Below are 15,972 nucleotides of genomic sequence, written 5' to 3'. Positions count from 1 at the left end.
ATTAGTAATGATTACCCCGCTTCCCATATACCGGACATTATACAGCGCTATACGGACACTACCTCGTTATACTAGTAATGATTACCCAGCTTCCCATATACCGCACATTATACAGCGCTATACGGACACTACCTCGTTATATCAGTAATGATTACACCGCTTCTCATATACCGCACATTATACAGCACTATACGGACACCACCTCGTTATACTAGTAATGATTACCCCGCTTCCCATATACCGCACATTATACAGCGCTATACGGACACTACCTCGTTATATTAGTAATGATTACCCCGCTTCCCATATACCGCACATTATACAGCTCTATACGGACACTACCTCGTTATATTGATAATGATTACCTCGCTTCCCATATACCGCACATTATACAGCGCTATACGGACACTACCTCGTTATATTAGTAATGATTACCCCGCTTCCCATATACCGCACATTATACAGCGCTATACGGACACCACCTCGTTATATTAGTAATGATTACCCCGCTTCCCATATACCGCACATTATACAGCGCTATACGGACACTACCTCGTTATACTAGTAATGATTACCCCGCTTCCCATATACCGCACATTATACAGCGCTATACGGACACTAGCGCGTTATATCAGTAATGATTACCCCGCTTCCCATATACCGCACATTATACAGCGCTATACGGACACTACCTCGTTATATTAGTAATGATTATCCCGCTTCCCATATACCGCACATTATACAGCGCTATACGGACACTACCTCGTTATATTAGTAATGATTACCCCGCTTCCCATATACCGCACATTATACAGCGCTATACGGACACTACCTCGCTATACTAGTAATGATTACCCCGCTTCCCAAATACCGCACATTATACAGCGCTATACGGACACTACCTCGTTATATTAGTAATGATTAACCAGCTTCCCATATACCGCACATTATACAGCGCTATACGGACACTACCTCGTTATATTAGCAATGATCACCCCGCTTCCCATATACCGCACATTATACAGCGCTATACGGACACTACCTCGTTATATTAGCAATGATTACCCCGCTTCCCAAAGCAAGATCTAATTGGCTGTCCAGAACACATGATAGCCAATAGAAAAATCCGAAGTTGCGATAATTTGGCGATAAGATCCGAATAACACGGAACCCGCACACCTCTAGTTTAGACGCTGGTACCCGAGCACTGTAAGACGCCCAGTGACACTACAGGGGTACAGAGCCCAGACCTTACTTCTCCGGTGTGGAAAACCGCTTCTCTCTGCATGACGCTGACACAGGGACAGGCTGAGGAGCGGGCAGTGAAGCGCAGGCTGCCATTTTCTTCACCTTCACAAGGCCTCGTAGTCCGTTCAGCAGCGTCCAGTGACCTGCGCAGAAATCAGAATTAAAGTTATAATATTGTCCTGCATCTCTTTGTAATAGGCCTATAGAAAAATCCTCCCGCGTACCCACACGACACACTAGGGGACCCCCCCGCGTACCAGCATACAGTACTATGCAATAACTTGTTAGATGTATTACAAATCATCCTGCCTTTTATTTAATCTGTGTCGCGCTTTTTACCACACTGATAATTTGAAGTCTGAGTGCTCGATTTCTTAGCGCTAATTACTGAAAGCCTCCACTGCAATTTCAGCAACATTTCCAAATTCAGCATCAGGAATATACTACAATTACTGCTTTACCACTGCTGAAATAATCCGGGTATTTGGCGGGTGTCCCGGGCTGGAGCCTGCCAGAAAAAGTTACGGATTATGCTTACGATAATTCCTTTTCTTCGGAGTACTTCATGGCAGCCACACAATGGGTTCATCCCTCTCTCCCCTCGCAATTAGACAGGTAGTTTTTCCCTAGGACACGCCCCCTCTTCCACCAGTACATAGCCAACACCTTCCCCCCTTGTCTCCAGTCTTTTGACTCGTCTCCGCCACCGATCCTAGGGAAAAACACAAACACGGGGGGGGGGGGGGGGGTAATAATATAGGCTGCCATGAAGTACTCCGAAGAAAAGGAATTATCGTAAGCATAATCCGTAACTTTCTTCTTCTTACTTCATGGCAGCCACACAATGGGATATACCAAAGCAGTAGGGTGGGCTACAATACCTTAAATCAAGGCCTGCTGTAGAACTCTGCTTCCGAAAGACTCTTCAGTTACATCCAATGCATAATGCTTTGCAAAGGTATGTATGGACGACCACGTCGCAGCTTGGCATATGTCTTTGACCGAGACGTTAGCCTCTCTCGCCCAGGAAGTTGCCATCGCCCTAGCCGAGTGTGCCCTTATGCCTTCTGGAACTTGTCGGCCAACTTTCTTGTAGGTGAAACAAATAACTTCTTTGAGCCACCTTGAAATAGTTTGTTTTGAAGGCGCAAATCCTTTCTTTGCTCCTTGCGGAATCACAAACAATGATCTCGTTTTCCTGAAGCTTGCTGTACGATCCAAATAAACTTTGATTATTCTCACCATATCCAGCGTATGAAGATCTTTTTCTCTTCTAGTGGTTGGATTCGGAAAAAAACATGGCAAAATAATATCTTGACTCATATGAAAAGATGAAACTACCTTCGGAAAAAATGAAGGTTTGGTTCTTAGGACTACTTTGTCCGGAAATAACTTAAGGTAGGGTTCACAACATAGTAACGCATGTAACTCCCCTACACGTCTTGCTGACGTAATAGCGACCATGAACGCTACCTTCCACGTAAGAAATTTTAGCCCCGATCTCTCACATGGTTCAAATGGGTTCGCCATGAGACCGTTTAGCACTAGATTAAGGTCCCACTGAGGAATCACTGGTCTTACTCTTGGACGGATTCTCTTGGCTGCTTGAAAAAATCTTTTTATCAATCCTTGGTCTGCTAATTTCTTATCCAGTAGGACACTAAGGGCTGAAACTTGTACCTTCAGAGTTGCTATGGATAGGCCCTTATTGAACCCTTCACAGAGGAACTGTAGAACATGCGCCAGTCTAGCTTTGGGAAAGGGGAATTTATGCTCAGACCATCTCGCGAAGACTCTCCAGATTCTATAATATATACCGGAGGAAACTTTCTTCCTTGCTTGGAGCAGCATGTCTACCACGACCGCTGACAGGCCTTTATCTGTCAGTTGCTTCCTTTCAAACTCCATGCCGCTAAATGAAGTTTCTGCGGGTCTTGGCACATTACTGGGCCCTGCCTCAGAAGATCCTGTGATACTGGAAGAAACCATGGCTCTGCCACCGCCATGCCCTCTGCCATCGGGAACCAGGCCCTTCTGGGCCAATATGGAAGGATGACTATCGCCCGAACTCTCTCCGACCTGATCTTCCACAGTACCTTGTGTATGAGTGGGAAGGGAGGGAAGATGTATACCAGGGAGAACCGCCATCTCTGGGACAGTGCATCCACGCCTTCTGACCCTCGTGCCGGGTGCCTGGAGAAGAATCGCTGAACTTTCGTATTCTTCGGAGTCGCCATCAGATCTATCTGTGGCTGGCCGAATCTGCGGACGATTTGTCTGAAGACTGAGTCCTTCAACTCCCACTCTCCTGGCAGAATTTGAGTCCTGCTTAGGAAGTCTGCCAGCTGATTGTCTTCCCCTGGTACGTGTAATGCCGAAATGGATCGGAGATGTTTTTCTGCCCAGCCCATGATCAGCCGGATCTCTTCTAGCAGTGAGGGACTTTTTGTCCCCCCTTGCTTGTTGATATAAGCTACTGTCGCTATGTTGTCTGAGAAGACTCTTAGATGGGAATTTTCTATTTCGTTTGAGAAGAATTTCATGGCCATGAAGACTGCTCGAAGCTCCCTGTGATTGGATGATAGATCCGATTCTTGGACGGACCAGATACCCTGGCTTGAAAGAGACATTCTTCTTAACACCATGTACCTGCTTCGCCACCACTGAAGTGATAACACCACTGCTTGAGGGAACGTGATGTAGCGTTCCAGCGAAACTTGGTTTCTGGTATAGGGTAGGAGATGCCACTGCAACGTCCTCATATGCCACCTGGCCCATGGTACCACCTCCACTGTGGACGACATCATCCCTAAGAGACTTATTGCTAGTCTCAGCGGAACCTTTCGATTCTCCTGGATCACCTCCACTAGCTCTTGAATCTTCTCGCATCTCTGACCGGACAGGGTGACCTCGAACCGTACTGTGTCTATGATGACGCCTAGGTATTGGATGGTCTGTGTAGGACACAGATGGCTCGATCAGCCACCCGTGCTCTTGTAGGAACTGGACTACTATCTCCGCATTTCGGACGGCTTCTGCTTCTGATTTTGCTGAGATAAGTAAATCGTCCAAATAAGCCCATATTGCTATGTTCTTCTTCCTCAGACACTCTATCATGACTATGAGTACTTTTGTAAATACCCTCGGTGAGGATGTGAGACCAAAGGGAAGGCAGGTAAACTGAAGATGTTTCCCTCTGACGCAGAACCTGAGAAATTTTCTGTCTGGTATATAGATAGGGACATGGAAATAAGCGTCTTTTAGGTCTATTGAGACCATGTAGTCTCCCCTTCTCAGACCCATAAGGATAGTCTTGGCTGTTTCCATGTGAAACTTGCGTTTCCAGATTCTGGCGTTCAGATCTCTTAGGTCCAAGATTGTTCTGAACCCTCCAGAACTTTTTGTTACCACGAACAGACGGGAGTAGAACCCTAGGCCCTTCTCTGTCTCTGGAACTGGCTCCACTGCCCCTGAATCCTCCAGATCCTTTATACTTAGGGCCAGTGCCTCCTGCTCTGCCCTCAAAACTGGATTTTTTTAAACTAAAAATTTTTCCCTTCTGGGTCTTGAAAGAAATTCTAGGCGATACCCCGTGGACACCACCTCTAAAACCCAGGTGTCTTGTACCGTTTGTTCCCACACGTGGGCAAACTGCAGCAATCTTCCGGCCACCTGGAAATTGTCCACGGGACACAACACGTCACTGTTTTTTATCGCCCCTTTTGACTGTCTGTTGAAAGAAGGCTCTGGAGATACCCGAGGTATACCTCTCCCGAAAAGGCCTCCCAGGCCTATAGGCCCTGGCTTGCCTGAAACTTTGCCTGGGGAAATAATTGAAACCTCTTCCCCTCTTATCTTGGGGGAGTCTAACTGACTTCCCACCCGACATCCTCTGTATCATCTGGTTGAGTTTACTGCCGAAAAGGAATTCCCCCTCAAACGGTAAGGTTGCCAGCTTATTTTTGGAGTGGGCGTCTGCTGCCCAGGACTTGAGCCACAGGGCTCTCCTTGCCACTACTCCAGAGGTCAACGCCTTCGCTGAGTAATCCAGCACGTCTAGGGATGCCTCACATATATAGTCAACAGTGAGTTGAATTTGGGCCAAACTGCTGACCATCTGTTCTCTAGCCACCCTATCCTGCAGATCTTCTTGTAAAGAAGCGCACCATATTCTAAGGGCTCTGGCCAAAGAGGCAATAGCTACCCCTGATTTTATAGAGGTGGCGCTAGAGATGTGCAGTCTTTTCAAAGCGCTCTCCATACGCTTCTCCATAGCGTCTTTAAGAGATGCGCCGTCCTCCAGGGGGATAGTGGTTTTGGTGGTGACTTCGGACACCGCCGCATCAATTTTGGGAATACTGCACCACTTTAGAAACTCTGCATTCTCTATGGGATACATCTTCTCTGTCCTTTTCACAGGCCCAATCCGTTTGTCCCCATTGGACCACTCCTTAATCAGGATCTCCTTAACCACCTTGTGTACGGGAAAACATAACCCCTTTCTTGACCTGTCCTCAAACAGAGCGTCATACTCGGTTCTCACTGGTTGTTTATAGTTCAGTGTTTTATACAGTTCTTTCAGAACCACCTCCACCAACTCCAGATTAAAGGACCGTTCTTCCTCAACTAGTTCACCAGCCTCTATCTCATCATCCTCCTCATCACCAAACTTGTCTGCGACCTAGACCTTTTCCCCTGATATTCTTTTTTGGAGACAAAGTTATCTTTCATCCAGGCCATAAGCTCACTAATCTGGGAAACAGTCCCAATACTGGTATCCGCTCCTTTGTCACAGCTGCGGCACAATGAATTCTCTCCAGTGAAAATCTTATCACAACCAATACATGTCTTGCTAACATGTTTCTTCTTGGCCACTTTCTTCTTAGTCCCCACGGGCACACTAGAAGATTAATAACAGTAATCACTAACTACTCTGAGTATACTAGTAAAAAACAACCAAGTCCTCCGAGAGGACTTACCTGGGCAGCAATGCAGATAGTTTCTGAGAGGCTTCTTCCTCCATGTCTCCGGTACCACAGGGCTTTGCACGCACAAACTAGCACGAGGAACGCCTGTAACACCGGCCAGGCGCATTAAGAAGGCTATTTCCGCCTTCCGGGAGCGTCCGGCAGCGTGCGCGTCATCCCGACGCTTGGAACGCACGCTCACCTGACTTCCTGCCCCGTGAACCGCACGCTCGCGTCACAGCGCCGAGCGGAGACAGCGTGCCTAGGTCAGAGCAGCGCGACTACACGCCTGATGACCCGTACGCTAGAAGCCCAGCACACGCCGCTCAGACATATGCTTGAGACCCAGCGGCCAGTTTGAAAACCGCCGGTACTTTCTGCCTCTCACAGCCGGGCTCCTGACAGCGCCAGCACGCGAGGTACATGCCGCCGGCCAGACCTCTAAATGGGAAAGGCACCGCCACCCCAACGCTGCCCAGGACTGGCAGCGTAACGCCTACCAGTAGGTAAGAAAAAAACAACAAAACCTATACTACCCTGTCTGTCTAGGAGACAGGAAAAAGACTGGAGACAAGGGGGGAAGGTGTTGGCTATGTACTGGTGGAAGAGGGGGCGTGTCCTAGGGAAAAACTACCTGTCTAATTGCGAGGGGAGAGAGGGATGAACCCATTGTGTGGCTGCCATGAAGTAAGAAGAAGAAAGGTCCTTGAAAAATATCTCTGGTTGAGTGCCCCAAAAATCCTGCCAGGGGTTGGATCCAGCATTTTGGTGGAAAGGAGGCATTACAGGACTGATATCGTATGTTGGTCTGCTCAGGGGACAAGGAAACCTAACAAAGGATCCCCCGGGAATACACCGGACACCCCAATGTTGGCACCCAGTAACGGAATACTCCAGAGGCTTGAACACTATGGTCAGAGCATTAATTTCACTGCTATTAACTATGGAAACGGCAATAAAACAGCCCATTCATTTAAATGTTTGTACAGAACATACGTGAACATTATCAGACAAGTTGGTCTCCTACATTGGCTCTGGGTTAATGCAGTCTAATCCTCCTCCTACTACCCCCTTGGTTCCCTCTGCTCCACTTACGCTCGAGTCCTGGAACATGGGAGGCCTTAATTTCCTTAAGAGGAAAAGGGTGGTAAATGATCTGCGTAGAATTCGCCCGGATATCTTCTTACAGGAGACACAATGGGAGGCGAGCGGAGATTCCACACTACGAGCCCGATGGTTAGGTGAGCGCTTGTCTCTTCCAAATTACATACAAAAACCAGGAGGCTTTCACAAAAAGGTCCGGTACTCTATTTTAGCCTCAAAGCCTGACCCTGAGGGCCGTTTCCTAATTCTAGATGCCACTATTTGGGGGACAAATTACACTCTAGTCAACATATACATTGACATTGACTTCTGAAGTGTGACACTAACACAAACTGGCACAACGTCAAAATGAATTGCTAATAGGAGGTGACTTCAGCTCAATCGATAATCTGACACTAGATAAACAACCGACCCCACAAAACCCCGTTATCTTTGTGTAGACCGAGACATCTACTTAAAACTACATTGCAACTTAGTGATATCTGGAGACTTCTAACCCTACTGACCATTCCCTTACTTATCACTCAGCCGTACGTGGCTCTTGGTCGAGAATTGACTCTTCTCATACGTGATTCTTTGGTCTCCAAAGTAAAACCGATATTCATAACATCCTCATATCTGATCATGCCCCTATTTCACCTAATCTTGCTAGGACAAACCTTACTGGTGGATTCAAACCTTGGCGTTTCCAGCCCATCTAATACTTCTGACCACCTTCGCAAATTCCTTAGCGATAGTTGGATGAATTATTCAGATAATATTAATCATTGGGACCAACCAAACCTTTTCTGGGGGGCTTCCAAGGCCACAATGAGGAGGTCACATCCTAGATTAAATTTCCAAACCCCCCCAAAAAAGCTAATTCACATTATCAAAATCTTCATACTTTAATGGCGGCTTTAAGAACATATTTAAATCCCCCCCTCTGCAGACTCCCAATCAAATTATCAAATTACAAATTACACTCGACCAAGACAACTCTTCGATGACTTATCACAAACTAAATGGGATTTAAACTTTTCTAAATTCAAGTGACCAATCATCTCCCAGTTCCATATGATTCCCAATCCTGTATTTGAACATACTAATCATATCACCTCTCGTTTCCCCAGTGAAAACTTATTCAGCCTCCAGCTTAGTGAGGACCACTGGACCCAAGCCCGGAAAAAGACCCAAAGTGAGACTTATACCAAGTACTGGTGCCCATTGCCTTGTTAGCTATGCACCAGTCCTTTGGTACCGTCCGATTCTATGGATTCCTCGAATATCAGATATAATGGTAGTGCTATGACAGAACTCAATACTTTTAGTATCCTAGGGTCATCTGGGATACTTTCATCTGGTCCAGGAGATTTGTTACTATTTGTATCTTCCTTTTATTCCTAATCCTGAATTTCAAGATGGACAAGCTTCTCATCCATTCAACATTGGGTGAACACAAGGTGTGGACCTTGTGGGCAAACTGCTATATAGATCCGTGTAGAGGCCTCTCACGTTCCAGGAATTCAAGGAGCAATGCAGGGTCGAGGTGCAGTTACCTGTGGGAGCCGGAGGCGGGATGAATGTGGGTGGCTGTGACTGCTCTCCGGCTCCGCCTGTCAGTGTAGAGCAGCGGCGCTGGCAGCAGAGGACAGAGCTTCCGTTTGTACTGAGAGCAGCAGGGGAAGTCCCTGCACCTGCCTCTCTGTGGTGCCCAGCCCCTCCCCCCTCATCAACTCAGCACAGGGCTAGGACAGCATGAGCAAGTGCCTAGCTTGCAGGCACATGCTGAATAGAAGTGACCCTAATTCTAGGAGATCTGGTCCCTGGAACACAGGATCTTACAGCATGGATCTGTTTGCGAATAGGCCTCTTGCCTCCACTGTAGCTCCTGTGTAGCTAGAAATATTTCTCCCCCCTGCCAAAAAAAATTCAAGCGCCCTAAAGAATGAGGCGATTGACTATGGGCACCACTGGCTGAGCCGACAGACGACCCAGGCAGCAGTAATTAGTGAGCTGGTCCTACATTGTGCATATCTAATCAACGGGGACCCAACGCAGTGCATATTTAATGAGCGGGTCCCCGCTCATTAGATATGTACAGGGCGGGTCCAGCTCAGCGCTCACTGCTGCCTGGGTCGCCTGTCAGTTCAGCCAGTGGCGCCCACCACAGACCCCACTAGCGCCGCTCCCCCAAGCCAACGCAGGGTCTGCCACATATGTAGCTACGCCACTGTGAATGACCCTGCAGCTTCTCTCTTTGTACCAAACCCTCCCTGCCCAGCATCTGTTCCCCTCTGCCCATCCCCCCCCCCCCTGGGTGTGAAGGGGGCACGCCAAAAACTTTTTTGGCAGAGGGGCACGAAATTTTTAGTTACACCAGTGTGGGAAACCTATATAGCCACTATTCACTCCTTTGAAAACACAAAAACATGAAAGCCTAAAAAAACTCATCATGGTATATGACGCAATTAGCTGCAAATGATCCTCCAATCCATTTGTAATTAGAGGGAGAATGGAATTTAGACTTACATACGCCATGAAAATCTTTTCTGGGTGGTGGCTGCGGCAGGGGGAGGGTGAGACGCCAACTATTAAAAACGTTTTTGGACAACCAGGACCATTTCTTGCATTATGTGATCTGATTTGCTGTATTATGATAATTTGTAAGTCTACTATTTGTTGATCATGTTTGTGTATACTGACTTATATACTGTATTACTCGACAGCCTGTATGTGGACCTGGCACCTGATGCTTCAATAGAAAACATTATATATATGGGTGGTTGGCCAGGGATGTGAGCGGCAGCGGGGGCACACAGCTCCGGTAACCATCCGAATAATATCCCAGAAGGTCTCACCTTCATAGTTCTGTAAGTAGAGGCTGTAACAATGTGTGACGTCTATTTAGTACATGGAGCCTCCATAGCGTCACCTGTTCTATACGGATCACTGTATAATCCCATACCACACATTGCAGCACCGGCTGTTATACCGGCGACTTACCGGACAAATTCCCTTGGACTGATTTAAGGTCCAGGAAACCAACCTGTGCAGCACTGGGCCCCGCAATGTCGCACATTGACCAGCAGTGAGTGCGTGTGTTGGGGGGAGGAGGGGGGGCTCTGTTCACAGAACGACCAGACTCACCGATGACCGTACACACCAGCAGCGCAGTAAGCGATCGGAATCCCAGCGCGGCGCGGTGGTTGAGCTCTGACAGGGCGTTCACCACAATCAGGACAAGCAGAACTGCGCGGGAGAAGCTGGGAATCTGCAGGAACGTCATCAGCAGGGCCAGGAGCAGAAAGTAGGCGCCGTGAAGGACACACGTGTAGATAGCGTTCAGGTTCCCGCCTGCAACAAAGGATCGATCCGTGGTCTCCTATCACGTGGATTCATATGATACTTACAGAGATTATTCCTAGCACATCTCCAATACCACATGTACCAATATAATATAATAACTCCCATCGGATTGTAATAGTGTCCCGAACGATAAGTCAACAGGAAAGATGTCAACACGCCTGAGGTCACAGAAGGTCAATACAGGTTTTTTTCTTTCTTAAATTGTATATAAAATCATGGTTGCCCCAATGATCCGCACCCCTTATAATGTGTATTCCCTTAGGGAGTAGGCAGCTTACAGCGCCCCATGGGAGGGTGTAATGGCCGCAACTAGGACCACAGGGGGGGGCTAATGACCGCATCTAGGACCACAGGGGGGGGGGCTAATGGCTGCATCTAGGACCACAGGGGGGGGGGCCTAATGGTCGCATCTAGGACCACAGGGGGGGGGGCCTAATGGCCGCATCTAGGACCACAGGGGGGGGGCCTAATGGCCGCATCTAGGACCACAGGGGGGGGGGCCTAATGGCCGCATCTAGGACCACAGGGGGGGGGGGGCCTAATGGCCGCATCTAGGAGGACCATAGGGGGGGGGGGGCCCTAATGGCCGCATCTAGGACCATAGGGGGGGGGGCTAATGGCCGCATCTAGGACCATAGGGGGGGGGCCCTAATGGCCGCAACTAGGACCATAGGGGGGGGGGGGGGGGGCTAATGGCCGCAACTAGGACCATAGGGGGGGGGCCTAATGGCCACATCTAGGACCATAGGGGGGGGCCTAATGGCCGCATCTAGGACCATAGGGGGGGGGCTAATGGCCGCATCTAGGACCATAGGGGGGGGGGCCCTAATGGCCGCATCTAGGACCATAGGGGGGGGCCTAATGGCCGCATCTAGGACCATAGGGGGGGGCCTAATGGCCGCATCTAGGACCATAGGGGGGCCTAATGGCCGCATCTAGAAACATAGGGGGGGGGGGCATAATGGCATACATAATGCCAGGAGTGCATCCCACCAGTGGATGGCGTATTAGAAGGGGCATCGACTAGCGGACAGCACATTAGTTTGCCGCTTTACAAAGATCGAGTTCTGAGAATTGGCAGCGACCTACCGGCCCAGCCGATGAAGGCTTGGATGTAGCTGAGCTGGTCCTCCACGCTCCGGTGCATGTGGTCCATGGCATTGAGCACGGTGCCCAGACTCTGGTTCATACGATGCAGCTTCTCCATAAGGACATCAAAGTACTGGGCGCTCTTGTTCTGGTAGGACAGGAAGAGCGCCAGGTTGGACTCTGCACAGATAGGAGACACCATGAGGAGAGAGGGGTCACAGCACCTGACCTGGACCTTGGCGGGGGTCATAGGACAGCAGGAGAGCGTACCAGGCCAGCCGCAGTACCCCAGGGAGATCAGGCATCATTACAGGACAGTGACAAGCAGATCATTATTATTAATGTGCCTCAGTATCCGCATTAGAGACGCACATTGGGTGGAGATAGACAGGAGGGGTAATTACAAGGGGTAGATACGCAATTCTGGCCTACTACAGGCCGCCACTTCTTGGGGGGTTTTGACTGCAAAATTTAAAGAGGTGAAGACCACAGAGCAGCATAATCTACCCCCAGGTGTAATCCTACCGATTTTGGAGTAGACTTCATGGGACCGGGCCCGGACCTCAGACAGGTCGGCCAGAATGATCTGGTGTCCCTCCTGCACGTCTGCGTCCTGCTCCAGTAGATGACCGGTCACATTCTCTACGGATAGAACAAGCGGAAATGGCATAAGTGTCGGGCATGGAGTGGGCACTGATAGACATAAGTGTCGGGCATGGAGTGGGCACTTATAGACATAAGTGTCGGGCATGGAGTGGGCACTGATAAGACATAAGTGTCGGGCATGGAGTGGGCACTGAGAGATACTGGTCTTTAATAACCAGATAAAAGGGGAGATGCACTAAAGTCTTAGAGAGTGATGAAGCTTCAGCCAACCAGCTCCTAAATGCCATGTTACAGACTGGGTTGAAAAGTGACAGTTGGGTGCCGATAAGTTACTACTTTTTATCTCTACTTTCTCCCTCTCCAAGCTTTGATAAATATAGATCTAGATCCATTAAATAAAGACAAACCAAATTCCATAAACCCAACCCTGGCAACTCCTCAACCGGCAGAACCGCCGCGGCGAGCTCAGTACGGGGAAGCTCGGCCGAGGCAGGACCAGAATCAGTCGCTGCTCCGGGACCGAGGATGGAACCCTGAACCCATCACTCCATTCAGTTGTGTTACAGAGCCAATAAGCTAGCTCTAAAGCTCAGCGCCAGCCGGGGGGGGGGGGGGGGGGGGGGGGGAGAATCTGCCAGGAGGAAACTGACACTTGAGGGTGAACAGAACTAACAGAAGTTTAACATGTAAAAAACACTGGACAAAAGCTGATGTGGCAGCACACATGGGGAATGCCAAGGTCCGAGCCAATGGCCTGAGGTTCTACGTACCCATCTTCTGGGCGATTCCTTCTATCATCTGTGCCACCAGGTGGTGCCCACTGGCGATCAGCGCTTTCTCCTCCGCCAGCATCTCCAGGTTGCCGCCGATGGAGGTCTCCATCTGCTCCTGGTTGCTCTGCAGCTGCTCCTGTTGGGATAGCAGATCCTTCTGGCTACTGAGGACCTTCTGCAGTGACTCAGACGTCAGCTCCTTCAGCTCCTCCTGCCCGTCCTGCCGAAAGAGACGTCCGACCATTACTGAGTGCCCGAGTAAGGGGCGACATTCTGAGCGTTGGGGGCTACACCCCAAAGACCAAACACACTGCTATCTATTGCCGCAATGGAGGAGACCCCCCATTGTGTGACCAGCCTGGTGGGCTGCCCTGTGTACCACATGGAACTATTGCCCCCTAGAAGCCCTTTACAGCAGCTGCCCTAACCGGACATACCAGATGTACACTGGTTCTGCGTCGTCATTACCTTCAGCATTTTCATGGCCTCCAGTTGACCCATGGCAGTCGACACCAGCGTGTTGACAGTGTGCTCTGTCTGGCGGCGGAAGTGAAGCTGGCGGGTGGCGTAGCAGACTGAGCGCGCCCGATTGCTGACAATGTGATAAGCGTTCCAGGTGTCTGGGTCCATGGGCGCCGTGCACTCCGCAAGTGTCTGGGCAAATAAACAAACAAATGCGCTGGAGTGATGTTTCCATGAGTAAAAATCATGATTGTACAAACCAGAGGGAGGGCATCAGGGTCTTCACCGTGCATACTGTATAATCCACAGGTTCCCAAAGTCGGTCCTCAGGACCCCACAGTGCATGTTTTGCAGGTTTCCTCACAGAATCACAAGTGAAATAATTAGCTCCATCTGTGGACCTTTTAAAATGTGTCAATGAGTAATGACTGCATCTGTGCCCCTGCCGAGTGACTTGGAAACCGTGAACTGTGTGGGGTCCTGAGGACAGAGTTTGAGATCCCCTGGTATAAACCAACTTGTTTAGTCACAGCTCAAAGCCCTACCAGTGACATACAGAGGGGCAGATGCACCTAACCTTGGAGACAAAGTACCAACCACTCAATACAGAACTGTACGTCTGGCAGTTAGGAGCTATCTGCCGGTACAGCACTAAACACATGCCATTTGAGGAGTCTGAAACCAATTCCCTGTAGGGGTAAAAGCTATTTACAGGTTTGCATGAAAATGCACCCAACTGGCAGTCAGGCTTCCAACATTGCAGATGCCACATAAGACAGACCGAGGATCATTTCCAGAGGGATAAAAAGCGCGGTCCCCTATACTTATGGTATACCGATGGTGGAGAAACTTTTATAGCCATCAATTGTAAAACCGTATATTATTGGTGGCGAACCATCGATGGTAAACGCTACTGTGTCCGGATAAGATTTAACAAAGTTTGGAGAGAGATAAAGTTCCAGCCAATCACCTCCCTGTCATTTTTCAAACACAGCCTGTAACACGGCACATAGGAGCTGATTGGCCAGTACTATCGCTCTCCAATGTTGGATAAATCGGAAATCTGACCCACAGGTCTGACAGTCATTATAGCCGCATGCAGATTCCTACAACACCCACCAAGTATCATGTATTTTTATTGGTATTATCTGTATGCTAACTGCACTACCCAATCACAGCCAGGAGGTGGCACCTCATAATAGCCCCAAGCACAATGGCACTCACCATATCATCAGTGCAGGGGTACGTCTTGCGGCCCTCTACCTCCGCCTGGCAGTTGAACAGCGTCACCCCAAGTTTTGCAATCTCTTCCTCAGACATCTCTGTACACGATGCCCGCAGGAGACTCACAACCTGTAACACAATCGCCATTAGCAGGACATTGACAGTTTTCTAGTATTGGGCCTTCAAAAAGTAATAAATTGGAGAGTAATAAACAACCAGCCAAACAGCTCATAACTGCCATTATTAACCCAGCCTGTAACATGAAAGCTAGGAGCTGATTGGCTAGTTATCACTTTTCATTTTATCACTTTAATACATCTGGCCCTATAATACCAATAAATATGCATTTGCCTGTGCTCCCTCCATGAGATGAAGACACAAGAGCTAGCAATCTAGAGAGGGAGATACCGTATAGCTGAGGACACTACATAGTGATACAGAGGGGATAAGGGGGTACCAGGACCCCACCTTGTAGTGACAGCTGTCCAGTGGGGAGAGCTCCAGCTGTCGGGCTTCAGCCAGGAAGTTGTCGTCCGCTGTGGTCATCTCAAACGGGGCATTGGGGAGAGTCTTGGGGTCCGGATCCGCTTCCTTATGGGGTGCAGAGGGCCGACTTGAGGACTTGCGGGTGAACCAGCCAAAAAAAGCCCCGGTATGTGTAGGTAGGGTGAGGAGGGCGAGAAGCAGCAGCCACCACCTGTCCAGAGACATTATGACACCTAGAAGAGAGGGTTAGAACTGTGATACCAGATTACCTCTAACGTGCCCCCCAAATACAATATCACAGGGGCAGTACAGCGAGCGCAATACAGGCAACAAGGGCAGTACAGCGCGCAATACAGAGGTGTCACAGGGGCAGTACAGTGCACAATACAGAGGGGTCACAGGGCCAGTACAGCAATACAGCATCAGGTTAGATTCAGGGAGAGCTGAGATAGTATACAGCGCCTAGTGCAGTACAGGAGGAGCAGGAACGGTACAGGGTAGACCAGCAGTACAGGGGGGGGGGCAGGGAGGTACAGGAGGAGCAGGAACGGTACCGGGTAGACCAGCAGTACAAGGAGGAGCAGGGAAGGTACAGGGCACCACAGGAGGAGCAGGGACAGTACAGGGTAGACCAGCAGTATAAGGGGGCGCAGGAAAGTACATGG

At 49.3% G+C, this 15,972-nt stretch overlaps 1 protein-coding gene across 2 annotated transcripts in view; it reads right to left on the bottom strand.

Moving 5' to 3' along the window:
- Window positions 1–15,560, bottom strand: part of LOC146005619 (protein brambleberry-like) — a 35,175-nt gene extending 19,615 nt beyond the window's left edge. For both annotated transcript variants that reach the window (XM_083144968.1, XM_083144969.1), the window contains exons 1-8: window positions 15,290–15,560; window positions 14,822–14,950; window positions 13,604–13,789; window positions 13,133–13,355; window positions 12,282–12,398; window positions 11,757–11,936; window positions 10,449–10,655; window positions 1,256–1,391 (exon numbers count right to left, since the gene is read on the bottom strand). In XM_083144968.1, the coding sequence (XP_083001094.1) occupies window positions 1,256–1,391; window positions 10,449–10,655; window positions 11,757–11,936; window positions 12,282–12,398; window positions 13,133–13,355; window positions 13,604–13,789; window positions 14,822–14,950; window positions 15,290–15,532 (1,421 nt within the window). In that variant the 5' untranslated portion in view covers window positions 15,533–15,560. The remainder of the gene's footprint in view (window positions 1–1,255; window positions 1,392–10,448; window positions 10,656–11,756; window positions 11,937–12,281; window positions 12,399–13,132; window positions 13,356–13,603; window positions 13,790–14,821; window positions 14,951–15,289) is intronic.
- Window positions 15,561–15,972: the final 412 nt, after the last annotated feature.

This window comes from Crinia signifera, chromosome 5 (genome assembly GCF_055691185.1).
Source record: "Crinia signifera chromosome 5, ASM5569118v1, whole genome shotgun sequence".
NCBI classification, from domain to species: domain Eukaryota; kingdom Metazoa; phylum Chordata; class Amphibia; order Anura; family Myobatrachidae; genus Crinia; species Crinia signifera.
This window is presented reverse-complemented; position numbering and strand designations above follow the sequence as displayed.